Source organism: Podarcis liolepis (genome assembly GCF_965112155.1).
Source record: "Podarcis liolepis genome assembly, chromosome: 14".
NCBI lineage: Eukaryota > Metazoa > Chordata > Lepidosauria > Squamata > Lacertidae > Podarcis > Podarcis liolepis.
Genome location: NC_139569.1, coordinates 17,351,146 through 17,364,200, shown reverse-complemented (window position 1 = coordinate 17,364,200; position 13,055 = coordinate 17,351,146). Strand labels below are relative to the sequence as shown.

Here is a 13,055-nt window from a genome sequence, read left to right as displayed (position 1 = left end):
AACTGAACCAGGTGTGGATCACCTTTGACCCTTCAGGTGCTGATCAACTACAACTCCCATCAGTCCCAGCAGGCCTGACCCATGGTCAAGGATGATGGGAGTTGTAGTCCAGCAACATCTGCAGGGGGCAAAGGTTCCTCCCACCCGTTGCATGTGCCTGAGCTTTCTGTAGAAATGCCACAGGTTGCTGCTCTTACATAACATGGCATTTCACCTGCGCTGCTTACAATCTTACTCCTCCAGTATGTTTGTGGGGAGCCTTTGTTTCTCCAGGTGTTGCTGCAACTACAATTGCCACCCCCCTTGGCCATTGGCCATGCTTTACTAGTCCTCACAGAAGTTGTAATCCAGCAACTGATGGAGGGCAAAAGGCTCCCCACACCTTGTTTAGATGAAGTTATGCTACTAAAGATAAACCAATATGCTGTTATCACCCCAATCTCTTGAGCAGTGAGTGACTCCAGGGGTTCCAAGTACTTTTCCAGGGTTTGGTCTCTTGAGAATGAAGGTCACTGGACACTGTGGTGTCTTTAGAATATGTGGCTTTATTTGCACATATATACAACCTGAGCTAGTATGGAGGGGCTCACAGCATTAGTACTCCAAAGTACCTTGCTCCTCCACTAGTCACTGCTTTAGACCCACAACAGAGCAAGGTATGTATCAGTCTCCAGCTTCTAACTAACACACATCACTCTTGACTATTGTTCTGCTAGTAGCAGCTAGGTGAGAGCATTCACTAGAAAGCTCACCTATTGCTTCTATGGCACAAAGCAGCCTCTTTTTGCCTGTGCTAAATCATGGTACTTAACTAGTCAGCCAAAGCTATTATATTGACAAAGGAACTAGGTTGTTGGTTTCCCCTCATAGATACAGGATCATGGGTTTGGAAGGGGAACCAGGGTTTCAGAGGGAGAAGTTTGTGTACAGTGAGGAGGGAGTAACAACACTGTGAGGGGGCGAAAGTAGCTGTCATAAACAATGGCAAAAGTTTAGTAAAGTGGGAGTAGAAGGACACTGAGAGGGAAATGGCACTTTTACACTTTTACATTTGAGTAAAGCAGGGATGGAAAGATACTGAGAACAAGAGTGTTGGTTTTAAACAATGGCAGATGTTTCAATAGAGTGAGCAGGGGGTGTCACTGTAGGGTGTATGTGTGGCAGTTTAAAACAAAACTAGGGTACAGTACAGTGAGAATGGATTTTGGAAAGGCACTGCTATGTTAGATTTTTGGTGTTAGCTTCTGTGTTGCACCCATCTCTGCTAAGAACAAAGCATTTCCAAACTCCCTTCTTGCCCTACAAACCTTGTGCTAAAGTTAACTACTACCACCTTCTACTCCTCAGCATTAACCCATGCTTACTCTACTTAGACCTCTGCCATTGTTTAAAACACAGTTTCCTCCAATCTTGCAGCATCTGACATGGTTTTAAACCACCATCCCCGCCCCCCTGTCAGTGGCCCTCCCTTCTCTCTCCCATGCCCTGGCCACTGCTGTTTACTTTTGCTTCCCTATCCTGTCTTGACAAGATAGAAATCCTGTATTATGATGCAGCACTACAAACCCTCCCACAGGGTCTCTGTGACTCCACTACATTCTTCAATATTTATTACAGTACATGCTTGCCAGACTTTTGAGGCCCTTGAGCATATTTGTAAACCGCAGCTAGGCATTGTGCCACCTGTTCCATTGGCTATGATAGAATGCTTCCTTCAAACCTATTTTCAGCTGGTGGGGGTACCCTACGGGCACAAATGTGCCTGCAGCTGAGACATTGATGACCTTTAAGTGATTATAACATTTAATTAATTAATAAATAAGGTCAGTTCCATACAAAATTAGCTGAACTTGGGTCCCATTGAAATTAGTCAAACAAGTTTGTCATGATTTAACTCAATTCTCACTGAAATCTATGGGAATTTAGGCTGCAATTCTAATTCTACTGGGAGAAAGTACCACTAAATTAAATAGGACTTACGCCCAAGTAGATATGGTCAGAATTACACTATAAATTGAACGAAGTCTAGATACAGTACATCCTGCAATGAAGTGTGTAGTGGTTGCTTTGTTTTATAGCCAGTAAGTAGGTTTGGTTTGTTGTACTGGACATTAGTCATGTCATGTCATTAAATTGTAACATATTCACAGGTAGCTGTGTTGGTTAGCTACCTATAAAGAAAAAAACTTCTAGAAATAACAGTGGTATAATATTCCCATTTGAGTTTATTAAAATGTTTAATGTCCAAACTTGGAAAAAATCCTGCATGAACCAATAATCCTTTCAACTCCCATTTCCCCTTTCCATTATCATGTTTTAAGAACAAATAAGTGGTTTGTTGTTGGGTTCTCCCCACCCTCCTAAAAAACCTTTTTTATCTCCATAGGGCCTTAAACTACCACAACAAAAAGGCTCGATCTGCCCCTTTAAGTGGGGACAGTAACCATGGAGATAAATGGCTACCGCGCCTCTCCTCTCCGCGCTTCCTTTCGTTCGGTGACGCTATCAGCGCGCGCCGCCTAGCGGCTCTTTGCCGCTTTGTGGAAGGCGGCAATCCGTACGTCACCGCGAGCGCGACGAGGGAGCGACGGTCGGGTTCTGAGGATGTAAGTAGAGGGGAGAGGCGGTAATCCGCCGCCATCTGCCCCGGTCCGGTTGCAGTTAGCCGTGACTGCGCCCGAGTGTGGCAGGAAAAGGTTCCCGGACGCTGGGGGTGGGTCTGTGAGGGAGGTCGGCCCCGCGGATGAGCTCGAGGAGCGGGGAGGCCTTGGCTGGAGGGGAGAGTTTGGGAGCCCTTAGAGGCGCTGTGTGGGGTCGGTTGACTGAAGCGGCAGAGCCGAGTTGCTCCGCCCCTTCCCGTTTCCCTCTTTCTCCGTGTCGGGCGAGGAAAGCTCGTATCGCCAGCTAGGCCCAGTTGAGGAGGGGGTTCTCTTCCCACCCCGCCCTTCTCCCTTGAGGGGTCTCCCAAACTTCCTGGAGCCCACTCTGAAAGTCTCCTTCAATCCCCCTTATTTGCCTGACCAGTACTGTGCACATTCGAGTTGCGTCCTTCTATTATTATATTGATCGTGTTATCTATTTTATGTTGGAAAAGATAACCCCTTATCCAAGGAAATACAGGGTGGAGTTTATGGTTCTTCTCTCCCTACCTCCGTTTTAACCTCATAACAGCCCTGTGAGATAGGCCTGTTGTGATCCCTCAGACTAGCCAAGGCCACTCAGTTGAGCTTTGTGATTGACCAGGGATTTAACCCTCTTGCTTCTGTAATGCTAAGTGTTGCACCACACTGGCCCCATTGGTTACCTCTTAAACCTTGGCTTTCGGCGTGGGGATTCATTCAGTGGATTCTCAGATATGGCTTTATGTTGCAGCATTGTGGTTGTACGATTCTTACTTTTAGATGTAACCTGTTGTCCATTCAGCCAGCTTGCAGAGCTTGTACAGGATATAGCTTGTACCTGGGAAGCTCAAGTATAAATCTCTGGTCTCTCTTTGTCTTAGAGGGTGGTCTTAGTCTTAGAGGGTCTTCTTGGAATGGTGGTAGTGAAGAGCAGTAGTGTGGCAGGTGCTATTATAATTCACTTAATATTTCTTTAGCAATGGCAAAGAAATCACCTTTCAATAATATCAGTGATTACTTAGACAAATATGCAAGTCCATTGATATGTTAAAAACCCTAAGACTAAAAACATTCACTTGATTATGTACCAAGTGGTTTTTCACCACAGTGAAGTAAATGTATTGCTCAAACACAGTAAGGTATACAGGTAGCCATTCTGCTAGCTTTATGAACATGCTGATAAGAGTCAGTTTGCAAAGTCAGTGATTCCCACAGAAAGACCTCTAAGCATTATTGACGTTTGTACACAATATTGTTTCTTTTTGGGCAGTACTGGTAAGCTTGGGCTTGGTGTTCCTGGTCTTAAAGCACTGAGGATGTGATATACAGCAGACACAGTTCTCTTTTACTGAGGGTTCGCTGATTTCTCTTAACCACCAAGTTAATTCAAGACCTCATTTAGCCTGAACAGGTTCTTTCAAATTGTTTTTGTACCACTTAGAGAGTGGATCATGAAGTGTGGATATAGAGGAATAATACCTTTAATTCCATTTAATTTCTTTGTTGATGAAAACATCTCTTGGAGTACTTCCTACTGCTTCTTCCGAAAATGCTCCTGTCTGCTACATAACACAGGGCTACATTCAGCATTGTCAAAGCAGAATGGCTAAGAAATCTGGGGTATCCAGACACAGGTTTTCTGAATTTGAGTCCCTAGGGCAGGGAATATCATTACACACCTATGTTTCTACAATAGCTGTGAGTGACACAAAAGGAAGAGCTGCCTTCTTGAATGACTCGTGCAGAAATACTTAACCAGAGCTTCAAGTGAAAAGCTAAGCTTGTGGGAATAGTCTTCTGCTATAGCAGAAGCAGAGTGGTATAACAGTATGTGCTTTCCCTTATGTTTGAACTGCTCCAGGCAGTTGCAATTTAAGTTACAGACATCAGTAAAATAATGGCCTGTTGGAGCTTACTTTGGACCTTCCCAAAGGGTTATTTGCATAAGCACATTATACACAGTTTGTGTGTATAATGTGCCTGAGAGAAGTCTCAGCACATGAAAATGCATCTTTAATTTTAATCCATGTTGCCCTCCGTAAAGTAATAGTTCCAAGTGTTAATCTTAAAGGTGACAAAACATTTGTCCTTCGTACGTCAAATGTACATCAAAGCAACCTTTCTCTCTCAGTGCCTGTTGAGTTACTTGAGCATAGCAGTGTACAGGAATTGAACTACAAGGATGAAAACCTTTGTTTTCAGAGTTTCCACCCATTTCCCATAGGTTGCCCTGATGCTGGTTCGCTAGAGAAAAATACATACACTTCATCTGAAATGTACAGTACCCTGTACTCTACCTTTCTAAAATAGTCATTGTTTTTAATGTATGACTTTAAAACACCTTGGGTTCTATACTGAGGGGTAGAATTAAAGTACTTGAAATAAGCCATAGCCTTCTCAATCTGGCCCACGGATGGTCCAGGAATCAGCGTGCTTCTACATCAGTAGAATGTGTGCTTTTATTTAAAATGCATCTCTGGGTTATTTGTGGGGCATAGGAATTTGTTCATTTCCGCCCCCCCCCCAATATAGTCTGGGCCACCACATGGTCTGAGGGACAGTGGACTGGCCCATGGCTGAAAAAGGTTGCTGACCCCTGGTGTAACCCATAAGGACTTCCTGTAGCTTATCTGGAATAGCCAGCAGCATTTCCAACTGAGGTTCTTTTATACCACAGATGGGAAATGGTGGCCCTCCAAATTTTGTTGGCTTGCCAACTCCCATCACCCTGACCATTGGCTATGCTGGCTGGGGCTGATGGGAGTTGGAGTCCAAGGACATCTGGAAGACCACAGGTTTTACCACCCCTGTTGTGTGATTTGAGGATAGGGTTTTGCGCTGTGCTTCTGCTCCGTTACATTTAATAGTCTCTGGGAGTGACCCTGGAGCTGAAATTGCAGACTTAACTGCAGCACTCTATCAATACAAAATAAAGCTTAGCAGTAGTAATGAGAAACTGCATTAAGAATTTAGGAAGAGCAGTAGAAATTCTTATAAACAATTAAAATCTACTATAGTTTTCCTGGGACTTAAAATGCTTTCTTGCTACTACTGTACCACAATGTCCTGTTGAGGTACCTTGCTTTCTGTTTCAGAGGTTGCTGACGTGGTGTTCTTCAGATGTTGCTGGACTATAACTCCAATCATCCATGAGAGTTGGCTGTGATGACAGGCCGATGGGAGTTGGAGTTCAATTCATATGGAGGGCACCATGTTGGCTACCGCTGTCCTGCTGTAATGCTGCATATCTTAAGGAAAAGTACTAAGAAATTCAGACTGAAAAACTCTGTGTGCTTTGCTGTATGTTCTTCCTCCTTTTGAAGGGTGATTAGAAAGAAAATTCAAATGCTCTGTGTAAACACACTCAGTTCAGCAGATGCTATTTTCAAATGGGTAATAACAAGCCACATAGAAGTGTGTGAACTATAATGCTTTGCATGAAGCTTGTGCCTTTTCTTGTGAAGTGGGTTTTCTTTTCCTCTGCCTATATGTTAACTGTCTCATATCCCTTTTATCTTGTCACTAGGCTGCTCTTTGGAGTTTATTGCATTCGCTTAGGGATCGTTTCTCAGAATCAAGGAGTTAGAAGTAAGCTTTCAGATAAGTGAGCCCCCCCAAAAAAGTGCCGCTTTTGGACTCGGAAGGGGAAAATGGAGCTGTCAGGAATGAAAAAGAAGAGTTTGCTAGGAATCAAAGAAAATAATAAAAAGTCCAGCACTAGGTAATAATTGTCTGAATATTCAAGGCCTCACCCCTCTTGGGGGATCTGTGCAGACTCCTAGGGATTTCCCATCAAGCATGAGGAATTAGAAATGCATCTTCCCTCCTTTTCATAATCTCCATATATTCCACACCATTGGCTTTCTTTCATGAAGCCGCTCCATAGTCTAAACACTGGGGATTTGTCTCTTAGCATCTTTGTAGCAGTGACATTTCTTGCTTTTGTTGCAACTGAAATTGCGGGGTTGGAAATTAAGTTTCTGAACCTTTGTACATTAAAGGGCTCCCTCTCCTACCAAGCGCAAGGACCGTACAGAAGAAAAGTCCAAGGACAGGTCCAAAGACAAGCCAGCTACAAAGGAGTCAAGCGAAAAGGATCGTGGGCGCGACAAAACTCGCAAGAGGCGCAGCGCCTCCAGTGGTAGTAGCAGCACCAGGTAAGCAGAGTCAGGAATTCTTGGGTTTCTGAAGGCCGTTTCAAGGACCAGGCCTTCCCAAGGATTCTTAATCGGCAGTTTAAAAATGATGCTGCCATGCTCAGACAGAGGAAACCTTTTAACTCTTCAGATGTTGGATACAGGGATGGAGTTGTGGTGGCTGTCTCCACCATGCCCTACTTGTGAGATTCCCAGGAATGTAGGGCAGTTAAGCTTGAGAACTTAAAATATGCCCCTTGATGTGAACCAGCAGGTCGGCTGTAAGTTGAGTGAAGCAGTAATGCTAAACACATATTTGACTTCAGGTCCTCTTCTCTGATTGAGATATTGGGGTTTTGTGTGTGGTTTCGCACAGGAGGTCTGTTTGCACCCTAATGATCTGTTTGGAGGGGAGGCCCTTCTTGGTGTTCATCTTTAGAAGATGTGTGTCCCTCATTTACAAAGGGGTGTGTGTGTTATGGGCACTTCAGCTGTGGAACACCCTCCAAAGGGAGGTAATTTCAGAGACTGTTAAAAGATTTTTCTTTGCCTGAGCATTTTAGATGGTGGCATTTTTAGTGGGTTGAATGGTTTTTCTCATTCTTCATTAAATTGGTTTTATAAGGTATTTGTAATTTGAGGTGACTTTTGTGTATTGCTCTGAAATCTGTTTTTCGACAAAGGACCATTTATACAATAAGTGAAATGATTTAGAAAGAGCATCACCTCTGTATTGGGAGGTGGCCAGGTTTGGGTTGGAACTGCAAAAGACAATGGTGTGTTCTTTCCAACACCTTCAAAAGTTCTTGGGGGTTATCGGGAGAACACCCTTGCTGCCATTAGTCTCTTGCATGACACCTTCTCTGCCAGGTCTCGCTCCAGTTCCACATCCAGTTCTGGTTCTAGCTCCAGCACCGGCTCCAGCAGTGGCTCCAGCTCCTCCTCCGCGTCCAGCCGCTCTGGGAGTTCAAGCACATCCCGCAGTTCCAGCTCCAGCAGCTCATCGGGCTCTCCAAGCCCATCTCGACATCGGCACGACAACAGGAGGCGTTCCCGTTCAAAGTGAGTCTAGATTACCGGAGGCTACTGGCTACTTTATTTCCATTGGCCTTGATAAGTGCTTCCTGTAAGACAGGAGTGGGGAACACTACAGCTCAAAGGCCATGTTTCTTTCTTGGGGAGGGGCACATGCTAGCAGTGGGTCAGAGGCAGAAGTGGGTAAAATAGCAGATTGGCCTGTTCTTTGCCTTTTGAATCTCATCTTTGGGAACCTGTGTTATATGAAAAGGATGCTTCTAAATTTCTAACTTGGTGGATAGTATCAAATAAAGGTCCCTCCAAGCCCTACTGAATTTAAGTTAAGCCTCAATAGTTACTCACTTTTAGCATAATTATTTCTTGCAAACTATAAATGGCCTGTAGTTGTTGCGCCAGCCACTTTTTTCTTAAGTAACAAATTTAGCAAGGAATACAGAATAAGATCATTGGTGGGTTTTTTTGTCATGCTGCATTGATAGAAGTTAATGAAGAGCTTGAGTTGCAGATCCATACGTTTAAATTTTTGTTTGACACTTTTTGTTTATTTCCACCAGGTCTAAACCGCCCAAGAGAGATGAAAAGGAACGGAAGAGAAGGAGTCCATCACCCAAACCTACCAAAGTACATGTTGGGAGACTCACCAGAAATGTGACGAAGGTAACAGATGCCTGTTGTTCACTTGTACCCAGAAAGAAGTAAAAAGGCCAAAGGGGGTAGGGAAACAAAAGTCCCCCAGAACCCATGGTCTGACTCCGTATAAGACAGCTTCCTGTAAGCCCATATTGAATATGAATGCTGGGAATGCTGTTGACCAAGGGTCCTTCCCAGTATCGATACACTAGATCTCTATAGGGGAGAGTGCTGTTGTGCTCAGGCCCTGCTTGCGAGTGGCTTGACCTCTGTGAGAACAGTGTCCTGGACTAGATGGGCCAATGGCCTGGTCCAGCAGGCTCTTCTTATTCTCCTATAGATATAGCTGAGTAAAGTTCAGGTAACCTGGGAAGCAAAACTGTTGAAGCATTTCAATATGTAATTGAATGGTCTTCACTCTTTTTGTTCAAATCCAGTTAAAGGTAGGGGTGTGTGTGTGTGTGTGTGTGTGTGTTGCTTGCTGCTGCTGCTTTCACCACTGCCCATTCAGTGTTTTGTTGTTATGAAGATGGAAGGTAATGGACATTTGCCATGAGCGTTAAGGAGCTTGCTTTTCCTCTTCCAGGACCACATAATGGAAATATTTTCCACTTATGGAAAGATCAAAATGATCGATATGCCGGTCGACAGACTCAACCCACACCTCTCAAAGGGTTATGCATATGTAGAATTTGAGAATCCAGATGATGCTGAGAAGGCACTGAAGCACATGGATGGAGGTGGGTTTCAGAAGCTGGCAGCACTGTTAACGAGGTTTGACTCCTACATGACTGAAAAATCTTTAATTTGAGATGACCCCCCCCCCCCATTAAAGCAAGGGTTTCAGATTTCCCAAAAGTGATATAGGTTTTACCAGCTAGGAGGGCTCTGTGGAGAGCACACCTGAACAAAATAAGGCTCTAGGTTCTTCAAGTTTTGCTCTTATAATAATACAAATATATCATTTTACCTGTATGACTTCTTTTTAAAAAATCAACCTTGTCTGCCAGGAATATGGGCTGGTGTGACCTTTGTGATCACATCATGTTGGTTTCTGGCCCAAAGTGAGAAGGGTGGATCATCCTGATGAAAATGGCCCCCAAGGTAAACTGCATTCTCCAGAAAGGCAATGGACCTGTGGGCATGAGCAAAGACCTTGGAATAAGTTGGCAGCAATTATTTAAAGAAAGCAGAGGCTCATCCCAGGAAAAACTTGGAGTCCCATGTTGGACATTTAAAAATTTATAGTGTAGGTCAGAGGTTACGAATCTCTTTTTTTCTTGGGGGGCTAATGACCCACAGAGGAAATCATTCAGGGAACTGGGCCTGATTGTAATAGGTAAGCAAAGTGGTGTTTGTGGTTCCCCAACGTCATTTTGGTATCTCCCTGCATGTATGTTTTACCTGTGTATCTCTCTCTAGGTTCCCTGCTTCCCCACACCATTGCCATAGTTTGACCTTCCCTAGTGAGCAAGAAGGCAGTGGCTGCAAGAAGGCAGAGCCTTTGCGTCAATCCCTCACCCTGCTGAAACAAAACAGCTTTCTGTTTCTGTGATCTTTAAATAGGGCAGATAGATGGTCAGGAAATCACTGCCACGGCTGTCCTGACTCCTCGGCCCAGGATGCCTCTCAGGCGTTTCTCCCCTCCGCGGAGGATGTTGCCGCCACCGCCCATGTGGCGTCGTTCTCCACCTCGCATGAGGAGAAGGTAGGTTGCCTTTGTGGAGCTGGGTAAGCCGGAGGGGCTTAGCTGTTCACAGCTGGTAGGAGCTCTGTCCAGGGAGGCAAACTAAAAAGAAGACACCTGCGGACTCAAATGGGTCACACCAAGGATGGGCAGTGAGTTACTTCCTGCATTACAGCTGATGGCGAACAAAGACTGTCCCTGCAAAAAGTAATTGAAGGATAGGCACCCCCTTCCAGAGCATTAGCATCAGTTTGTTTGTGTGCCACTTTTCCACAGCAGTGCTCAAAGTGACTCAGCACACCAAATGTACATTAATAAATCCAGCAATTTTATTTTTAAAAATACATTAAGAAATACATTAGGGGAAGGCAGGTGGAAGTACTTGCGCCATAATAGTTCCAGCATTCTCTCCCCTATAGACCCTTCTCATGTGTCTAAAATCTCACAACTCATTCTAATTTTGAACATATGCCTTATATGTTTAAGTCAAGATTGATGGAATATTTTTATTGTTAATATAAGCTGATGATGTGTATTTGCAAAAATAAAACACTGTGATCTAGGAACTGAGAAAATATTTTATTTAGTTATTATACAGTTGCTATATTGCTTTCTGGATTAGGGCTCGTTTGCAAAATGTTAGCATGCTGAACTGCCTTCACCCTTTAGGATATAAGAACTATTATTGAATGCTGTTGAATAAAAATGGACTAGATAAGTGTGGATTACTTTCGATATCCACCCATTCTCCTAACTGAAGCTCTGTTCTCTTCCTTACAACTATATTTCCTTTCAGGTCCAGGTCTCCCAGGCGCAGATCCCCAGTTCGCAGACGGTCACGGTCCAGATCTCCAGGCCGCAGGCGTCATCGCAGCCGATCCAGTTCCAACTCTTCCCGATAAAATGTGGGACTTGGCAACTTCTTGGTTGTTCCTTTTTTTTTGTTTTTTTAAAAACTTAAAAGTGCATTCAGTTTAAAAATTGTACCTTTAAAGAGGAATGAAAATAAAACGAAGGGAAAGCTGAGAAACTGAAACCTAGCCTAGTGTCTTGGGCCCAGCAGGGTGAACTGTGGACTTTTGTTGGACTTAAAGTCCTTTTTAAAGGGAGCTTTGGTTTGCAAGTTCTTAACAAGAAACATTGTTCTTTTAGACATGATACTGTCCTCTTAAGTCCAGTGAAGTCTCTTGTTTTTAGGATATGTCAAAAATAAATTTATACTGTTGGAAGAAAGAAATGGCAGGTTGCAAGAAAACCCTCAGCAAATTTAGATACGGACTGGTTCCTCTACCCCCACCACCACCCTCAGCTCTTAGGGATGTTGGCACACAGAAAAGCTTTTTCATGTTCCTTGCTGCTGGTGCATTTAACCAGCCTAAGAACTGGGGGACTAGGACTAGTGTTCCTTTTAAGGCATCCCTTCCTTTGCTAAAATGTTTTTGGTGCATTGTTCACATGCCCTGTCCTTCCCAAGACCGATGTAAATGCTTTCGCTTTTAGAATATGTGAAACAAATAGGCAGAAAAGCTGTTTCTCTTGCCACCTTCCTCCTGGGGCGGAAGGTGATGTGTCTGAGACCAATTGGGATAACTAGTGTTCAGTTTGCAAAAGGCCAAGAGATTTGCAACCTATTGTACAGTCATTACTATAAAGTTTGATTTTTGTATACCTTTAGCATCTTGTAGTCATGTTGTTGGTACTTGTGTGGAATGGCAAGACTGAATAAACCAATAAGGTTTGGAATAAATGTGTATGGATTCTTTTGTAGTTGAGAAATGTGGTGGTGGTTCTGTGTGCTTAAAATTTCACCACTGACTCCTGCAATGGCTATGCTGGGTTCTCAGCCCAATTTTCAATGAGACATCCAAATACACCATGTCTCCACCTGCTCAGAACAGGTAAGTGTGTAGGACAAAAAGTGTATAGGACGAAGATAGGATTTTAATGTTTCAATATTCATTTAATATTGCTGTATGTTGCCTTGAGGTTTGGTGAGGGAGGTGGTAATAGAAATGTTTTTAAAAGTAACAAAATATTACTAAATTTGTAACCCGCCCTGAGTTCATAAGGTGGCTTCAGCGAAAGGGCAGATCATCAGCAAGAGAAAGTCCTTAGCTGTAGACAGTTTTATTGCCTGTGCTTTCCAAGTATTTCCGCACCTCTTCTTTCCTAGGTGATCATAGAATTGTCGTTTTGGAAAGGGACCAACGAGGGTCATCTAGTCCAAAATATGCAGGAATATTTTGCCCAATGTGGGGCTTGAACCCATGGATCCCGATATTAAGAGACTCCTGCTCTCTACAGAATGAGCTACTCTGTGGCTTAGAAGCAGCCATTTCAGAAGGACAACCTATCATCATGGGAGCCTCATGTTTTCCCCTGAAACAAAATAAGATTGCCAGCGGGGTTCATTTTCTGCCTTTTAGGCCACGATTAAGGGGGAGTGGGCTACACCACTGCAAGATGTAAGAAAGGTTCTGCAGGAGCTTGGTGACTTCAAAGATGAGCTAAATGTTGCACTCTGATTAATTACTTTTTAAAAAAATAATAAAAATGCAACTGGCAAAGGCCATTTTAGAAGAGCCAGATGAGGAGCTGGTGCTCAAGACAGCAAGTCTTGGGACCGATTTCAGGGTTGGGGGTAGTGGTTAAGAGTTACTGGGTTAGGTAGGATCCCAGGGAGCAAGATTCACTTTCCTGTTTAGCTGCAAAGCTCTCTGGGTTATATTGGCCAACTCAATAACCTACCACACAGGATTGTTGTGAGAATAAAAACGGGGAAGGGGACGAACATACATGCTAACCTCCAAAATCCTTGGATAAAGAATGGGGTATGAATACAATAAATAAAATTCAACCCAACAGTGAAACCAGATTCGGGAAGTAACACACCATCCAAAGTCTCAAAAACAGGCCCTCTTCCGTGCTCTGGAACTATAGAAA

The 13,055-nt window shown here is 43.7% G+C and overlaps 1 protein-coding gene across 5 annotated transcripts; it reads left to right on the top strand.

Annotated features, from left to right (window-relative positions):
* The first annotated feature begins 2,495 nt into the window (after positions 1 to 2,495).
* On the top strand, positions 2,496 to 11,859 carry RNPS1 (RNA binding protein with serine rich domain 1). Of its 5 annotated transcripts, none has more exons than XM_083474603.1 (8): positions 2,496 to 2,606; positions 6,148 to 6,342; positions 6,623 to 6,778; positions 7,628 to 7,819; positions 8,350 to 8,452; positions 9,012 to 9,165; positions 9,992 to 10,133; positions 10,909 to 11,859. In XM_083474603.1, the coding sequence occupies exons 2-8, from the start codon at positions 6,272 to 6,274 to the stop codon at positions 11,012 to 11,014; spliced, it is 924 nt and encodes a 307-aa protein (XP_083330729.1). In that variant the 5' UTR covers positions 2,496 to 2,606; positions 6,148 to 6,271; the 3' UTR covers positions 11,015 to 11,859. The 5 variants fall into 5 exon arrangements, with proteins under 5 accessions (XP_083330729.1, XP_083330732.1, XP_083330733.1 ...); XM_083474604.1 differs by having other exon boundaries at positions 2,506 to 2,606; positions 7,664 to 7,819; XM_083474605.1 differs by lacking the exon at positions 2,496 to 2,606 and adding an exon at positions 2,618 to 2,696 and having other exon boundaries at positions 7,664 to 7,819.
* Positions 11,860 to 13,055: the final 1,196 nt, after the last annotated feature.